The sequence below is a fragment of the Fukomys damarensis genome, unplaced genomic scaffold (genome assembly GCF_012274545.1).
Source record: "Fukomys damarensis isolate Sample0158 unplaced genomic scaffold, DMR_v1.0_HiC HiC_scaffold_12, whole genome shotgun sequence".
NCBI classification, from domain to species: domain Eukaryota; kingdom Metazoa; phylum Chordata; class Mammalia; order Rodentia; family Bathyergidae; genus Fukomys; species Fukomys damarensis.
The window spans coordinates 2,805,212-2,812,460 of record NW_022900924.1 but is presented as its reverse complement, the minus strand read 5'-3'; the positions used below and the strand labels follow the sequence as shown (position 1 = coordinate 2,812,460).

At 40.2% G+C, this 7,249-nt stretch overlaps 1 protein-coding gene across 1 annotated transcript in view; it reads right to left on the bottom strand.

The window, feature by feature from the left end:
- Positions 1-7,042, bottom strand: part of Ccdc117 (coiled-coil domain containing 117) — a 24,585-nt gene extending 17,543 nt beyond the window's left edge. Inside the window, exon 1 of the mRNA XM_010603716.3 lies at positions 6,700-7,042. Coding sequence (XP_010602018.1) covers positions 6,700-6,770 — 71 coding nt within the window. The 5' untranslated portion in view covers positions 6,771-7,042. The remainder of the gene's footprint in view (positions 1-6,699) is intronic.
- Positions 7,043-7,249: the final 207 nt, after the last annotated feature.

The following is a 7,249-nucleotide window of genomic DNA, read 5'->3' as shown; positions in this document are numbered from 1 at the left end:
TTTACTTCAAGAGACAGGTATTCTTATTTGACAATATATTTTATTGTCACTAAGTAGCCATCGGTTTTATGGCATGATAGCATTTGCAGTGTGACTAAAATTCTCTTATGATGCTTTGTGATCACAAGATGCATTCTAGTTGCAGAGATGTCCAAATGTGTATTTTAGAATTTGTAAAACACAAATGGTTCCTGTCCCATACAACTTCAGAAAACAAAAGTAGAGGGCACAGTGAGATCAGGATGTTACAGTGTGCGATGGTTCCAAGAGAGATTTCAGATTCTTGTGCATGTCAATCAAAGAATGATTTTATATATATATATATAATTATTATATATATATTATTAATATTAATATATATATATAATTAATAACACTCATCATAGGGAATTTGTGCCCGTATGATATATCTTGCTTCTTTTTTTCCCATTCTAACCTCCTTCAACCCATCTTCCTTGCCTTATTTACAAAAGCTGTTTCCATTTTTTCCTTCTATTATTTTTTTCTTGTCCCTCCCCCATTCCATTTCTCATTTGAACATTTTCCTCCTACTTCCCAATATCTATTATTTATTTTGGTCCTTATTTCCACTTTCAGTTTCTCATACCTGAGAAACAATGGAGCATTATTTTTAAACATGCATGTCTCATTTATTTCACTTAAAGAGTAAGGTCTCAATCCATTTAGCTAGAAATGTCTCAAGCTTATCCTTTATGGCAAAATAGTACTCCACTGCATAGAAAACATCTTTATCCATTCATCAGTTGATGGACATCTGAGCTGTTTCCAAGATTTAGCTATTAAAAAGCTATTTAGCTATCACAGACATCTAAAACATGGGTGTGCACATATCGCTGTGGTATGCTGCTTTTAATTTTTTCAGGAAGACACCAAGAAGAATAGCTGGGTCGAATGGAACCTCCAGATTTAGTTTTTTGAGCAATCTCCACACTGATTTCCACAGAGGTCGCACCAGTCTACACTTCCACCAGCAGTGAAGGATTCCTCTTTCTGCACAGCCCCTCCAACATTTGTTATAACAGTTCTTCTTTCTGGAGATGGAATCTCAACAATTTTGGCTTGGTTTTTTGAGACAGGTTCTCACTATGCAGTTGAGACTGACCTAAAACTCACTATGTAGCCCAGGCTGGTATTGAACTCACAGCAATCCTCCTGCCTCAGCCTCCTGAGTGCTAGGATTACAGGCATGCACCACCACACCTGGCTTCAACATTGTTTTTTGGCATTGGGGATTTAATTTAGGACCCTGCCCTTGTAAGGAAGGTGAGTGCCACTAAGCTAAACCCCAGCCCTCAGCATTGTTTTGTGTCTCTCATGACCAGCGATGCCTTTAACCATCTTTTTTTGTAGATCTGAAAAGTAGGACCTTGAAAAGTTAAAACTGGCCTCTCCAAAGTGACACAGTAAAGAACCGAGCTGCATGTTGGAGACCAGATCCCAGAGCTCTTAAATCTCACTTAATTCTATGCCATTTTCACTAAATCCCCCTGCCTTTTGTTTGTTTTGAAACAGGGTCTCAATATGTGTAGCTCAGGCTGGCTTCTAACAGCAATCCTCCTGCCTTCGCCTCTCAAGTACTGGGATTACAGGAATTACCCACCATACCTGGCTCCCCTACCCATTTTTTTTTGGTACCAGGGATTGAACTTGGGTCCTTGTACTTGCAAGGCAGGTAGTGGAACCACTGAGCTAAATCACCGGCCTCCCCTGCCTTTTTAAAAATTTATTTATTTATATTTTCCCCCCTGCCTTTTTAAACAAGTATTTGCAACTACTACAACATGCTCAGTGTTTAGCTGAAAGCTTCCTGAGGCAAGTAAAATACACAACTGGCTCTTTTTTTTTTTTTTTTGGTACTGGGGATTGAACTCGGGCTCTTGTGTCTGCAAGGCAGGCGGCGGAACACCCGGTGTAATAATGCTTTCTTGATGTACAGTTTTAAAATCAGAATGAACTATTAAATGTTTAGAAAGTATTAAGAGTATTTATGCTGGTCATGGTGGTACACACCTGTAATCCCAGCACTTGGGAGGCTGAGGCAGGAGGATCACTGTGAGTTCCATGCTATCCTGGGCTACACAGTGAATTCAAGGCAAGCCTCAACTACAAAGTGAGACCCTGTCTCTAAAAATCAAAAAAAGAATATCTATGTAAAGTACATGATGTTTTGGAAAGCAGGAAGTTAGACATGACAGCATCAGAAATACGGCGAATGTTTAATTATTATGGAAGACATAATGTCTTCAGTTCCCATCAAAACTCTTCCCTTCACCTTGAACATACTTATCCTACCACTCTTGTCACTTTCTGAAGGAATTCTGGAAGTTCTCTTTCATGTCCTTAGCTGCCCTGTTGTGGCTCTTTCACTATCGTATCTAATTTCAAAATGCTTACCTTTCATGGTCATTTTGACTTTGGGGAGAGTTAAAAGCAGCACAGTGCCAGATCTGATGAATAAAATGAATGAGGAACACATCGTAATGTTTTTATGAGCCTGCCTTTTCAATGGATGGCACACAACAGCAATATTCACTATATTTTTTCCTCATAGGTTTTTGTTTTTGTACCAGGGATCAAATTAAGGACCACGCACTTACAAGGCAGTGGCTTTGCTGCTGAGCTACATCCTTGGCCCCAGTATTTACTGTATTTTTAAATGATACCTCCTACACAAACGAGGACTTCCAGAACTGCTTCAGAAAGTGGCAAGGATGATGGGGTAGGTATGTTCAAAGTGAGAGGGAGTATTGTCTTTTGTTTTTTGGTGTGTGTGTGTTTCTTTTAGATAAGATCTTACTATATAATTCAGGCTGGCCTTGAACTTGTGGCAATCCTCCTGCCTCAGCCTCCCAATGCTGGGACTACAGGTGGGCGCCACAACACTGGGCAGGAAAGGGAGTATTTTGAAGGGGATTAATGGCAATGTGTTTTTTATTGCTAAAAACTTTTAAATTTAAATATTCACTGTGTACACTGACCATCTCCTGAACATATAAAAAAACCAGCTAAGAAAAAGTAGAATAAACCAGGCATTGTGGCACATCTCTGTAATCCGAGCAGTCTGGGAACTGAGGCAGGAGGTCCACAAGTTCAAGCCCAGCATGGGCAACTTAGTGAGACCCTGTCTCAAAATAAAAAATAAAAAGCTAGAGAGGCACCTCAGTGCAAAGGCCCTGGGTTCATACCCTAGTACCACCAAAAAATAATTCAGCAATGAAATTGCAGCTGAGTTTAAGATAGCAGGGCTCTGCTCTGTGACCTCCAACAACACAACATGATTCTGGAGATGGCTAAATCACCACATGCCTTTAAGTACACCTTGCAGATAAGAAGTACTCACAGATGTAGCAGTTGAGTGGTACACATCCAGTCATTAAAGAACTGAATGCATAGTTGTACCTCTTCTAAGAGCCTCAGTTTCTCCATCCATAAATCAAAAGTGGGTAACACAGATGAAGCCCTGGGCTTCAAACACGCTCGTGTTGCACCACTGAGCAACATCTCTAGCCTTTTATAAATTTTATTTTGAAGCTGGCATGTGGCACAGGCCTATAATCCCAATACCTGGAAGGCTTAGGCAGAAGGATGGCAAATTTGAGCATAGTCTGGGTAACTTTATAGGGAGATCCTGTCTCAAAATAATTAGTGAGACACTGTCTCAAGAAAACAAAAAAACAAAAAACTGGTGGGGATGTAGTTCAGTGGTGCCACTGCCTGCCCTGCAAGCGGGAGGCCCTCAATTTGCTGGCAATGCTGCCGTACAGTTTGAAAGCCCAGAGTTTAATCCCCAGTAACTAAAAACAAAAAAGACGAATAGTTTAAAGAGAAAGACGTTCAATATTAAATTATAATGAACAGTGAAAATTACAAGTGATCCAAATTTCTTTCATCTTGTTAACTATAAAATCCAATATACATAAAAGTACAGACATACAATTTAACGAGTAATTAGAAAACAGTATCATAAGATACAGAACATATAAAATACAAAACACTGCCAGCATTCCCAAATATTAATCTATTTCCTCCTTTCTGGTGACAGACACTCTCTATGGATATTTTATGGTAACTATTTCCTCTTAAAAAAGAGCCGGGGATGTAGCTCAGCAGTTCAGTGGCCTGCCTTGCAAGCTCAAGGACCTGAGTTCAATCCCCGGTACCCCCCCACAAAAAAATTCTATAGCTGTACATAGCGGCACACACCTGTAATCCAATACTTGAGACCAGCATGAGCTATATGATTATACCCTGTCTCAAAAAAAAAAAAAAATCAGGTATATAGGTATAAGCATTCCTCAACAATCTTCAGTTTTACCTATTTTTGAACTTTTTTTAGGGAGTTATCATATATATACTCTTGAGATATTTGCTGTGGTCATATTATGCTCACAAGATGTATGAGTTGGATGATGTTGGTAAGTATAGTTTTGGTTTTTCTTGCATAGCGATCCACTGTATTAATTTATAATTTATTTTGTCCATTTAATGGAGTCATTTCTGTTATTTTCAGCTCCATAGCAACAAGGATGCTATGAACTTTCTTGTATGTGTTTCCTGATGTGTGTGATCTTCTCTAAGATACATTCAGAACTGTTAAGAGTGTGTATATGTTCAATGTAGGTAATGCCAAACTGTTTTCCAGTATTTGTATCAATTTATACACTTGTGGTATTTCAGGGTTTGTAGTGCTGTACACCTACTCCAATATCTAGTAACAGAGTGGTTTGTAACTTTAATGCACATTTCCCTAAAAAAACTGGTAAGGCTGAATACTTTATAATTTGGATATCATCTCTGCTGAACTCTTCTACTCCTTTTTCTGCCCATGAGATTCAAATTTTCATCTACCAGTTAACCTAGCAATCAAAAAGTTCAAAAATACAGCTCCGATAGAAAATGGAGAAACAAATTCTCAGAGTTAATAAGGAGTATAGCTGGGTTTGGTGGCGCACACCTGTGATCCCAACACTCGGGAGGCTGAGGCAGGAGGATGATGTAAGTTCAAGACCAGCCTGGGCTACACAGTGAGTTCCAGATCAATCTCAACTACATAGTGAGACCCTGTCTCAAAAACAAAACAAAACAAAACAAAACCAATGCACATACTTTAAGACCCAATTACTTCCTCATCAAGGAATCCACTCATCTACTTGCAAATATATAAAGAACTTCAAAATAATAGTCATGACAGGCTTGTCTATAATAGCAAACAATTAAAAATAACTTTACAAGTCCATTAATAGGAGACTGACTATACTTGGTTCTGCAACAGGATTTCTTTTGACTGTTGACAACGGAATTAGGTAGAATACTATGCACTGATATAGAACAAGCTACAGGACAGTAAAATGGAAGATGTGTGTTGCCCAGTGTAAACAGTATCTCCCAACACTTGTAAAACCAGAGGCATACACAATTATAAACTTCTAAGTTTTTAACCCTATCTTCCACAGAAAACAAAAGAGACAGTAACACAGTTGCCTCTGGGGAGGAACAATAGCTTATAAGACTTTTCAATATGTACATACCCTTTGGTTCTTTTACATTGTTGTCCATAACAACATTAACATAGTGTCAAACATTACAATTGATCAAGAAGTTCCCCTCTTGTCTTAAAAAAAAATATATATATATGGCCAGGTGTGGTGGCACACACCTGTAATCCCAGCACTGGGGAGGCTGAGGCAGGAGGATCGCTGTGAGTTTGAGACCAGCTTGGACTACATAGTGAGTTCCAGGTCAGTCTCAAGTACATAGTGAGACCCTGTCTCAAAAAACAAACAACAACAAAATATATATATAAAACACTTCTTACATCTATAAAAAAACAAAATTTCATAGAAAGAGGAAAACAATGGTTAATAAATATACTGTGTATCATGCTCTTCTAAGAATGGCCAAAGTGTTACTCAGAGCACAAATCATAAAAAAGATTCTTACAGGGACGGGGATTTAGCTCAGTGGTTCCAGCACCTGCCTCACAAGGACTGGAGTTCATCCCCGTACCAAAAAGATTCTTACAAAGAAACAAATAAGCCAGGCGTGGTGGTGCACGCCTGTAATCCCAGCACTCAGGAGGTTGTGGCATGAGGATCACTGTGAGTTCGAGACCAGCCTGGGCTACACAGTGAGTTCCAGGTCAGTCTCAACTACATAGTGAGACCCTGTCTCAACCCCCACCCAAAATAAACAAATAAAAGAATAAAACTTCTTAACAATAAAGGAAACTAGTCGCATAAATGAAACAAATTTTAAAAAATGAAACAAATTAGCATTTATCTTAAAATATTTCTGAAACAAAGTAATTTGGGGAGTTACTTGGATTTCCTCCCTACTTCCTAATTATCCCCTACTTTCCTCTCTCCACATATATAATCGTGTGATTTTTTTAAGCCTGTGTCGACTTAGTTCACCTAACATGTTCTCACGTGTCATCTATTTATCCATGAATGCCTCCCATCTGTCTTTATGCTACAGTGTCACACCGCTGTGTATAAACACATTTTCAGCCCATCGTGGTGGCACTGGCACCAAGGAGACTGAAGCAGAAGGATCCTGAGTTCCAGGGTAGCCTGAGCGATAAAGGAAACTTGGTTTTTTTGTTGTTGTTGTTGTTTTTTAAAGGAGACCAATAACAACCAGTGACTATGAAGTGAATAAACGTCCCACGAGACTTACTCATCATCATCCTCTTCTCGCTTGTGTTTCTTTTTAGAGTGAACGGAAACACTGTTGAAATAAACAGACATCAGTCAATTAAGAAAGGTATTTGAGTTTGAGCTTTCAGCATCTTTTCTTGCTAACTTGGCTCACCCACCCCACACCGAATTTTCCTTTGCAGGCCGAGTGGGCTGGATCCAGGTCACAAGGTCAGTCAGGTAACGCTGAGTAGTGCCGACATCACCAAAACTACAAACCCTGCACTCTCAACTTGTCACTTTGTCAACCTAACGGAAGTACTCAAGGGAGAACCACTGCACGGTAAACGCATTCATTCGGTGCACGAACTGTGCGAAGCCCTCTTGCCGTGATCTCACTGCGAGGACCCACTTGTCCCCTCCGGCCGAGGAGGAAACCGAGTGTCCGAGAGAGAGGCGCTCAAAGTTGTTACCAGCAGCGCCCGCGCCGCGCTCTGGAAGGTGAGCGCGCCTGTGGCAGCCAGGGACCGCTCGGGCTCCGCTGGAAAAGTCTCACTTCCCCGGGGCGCCGCCGGGCCGAGGGGAGTCGG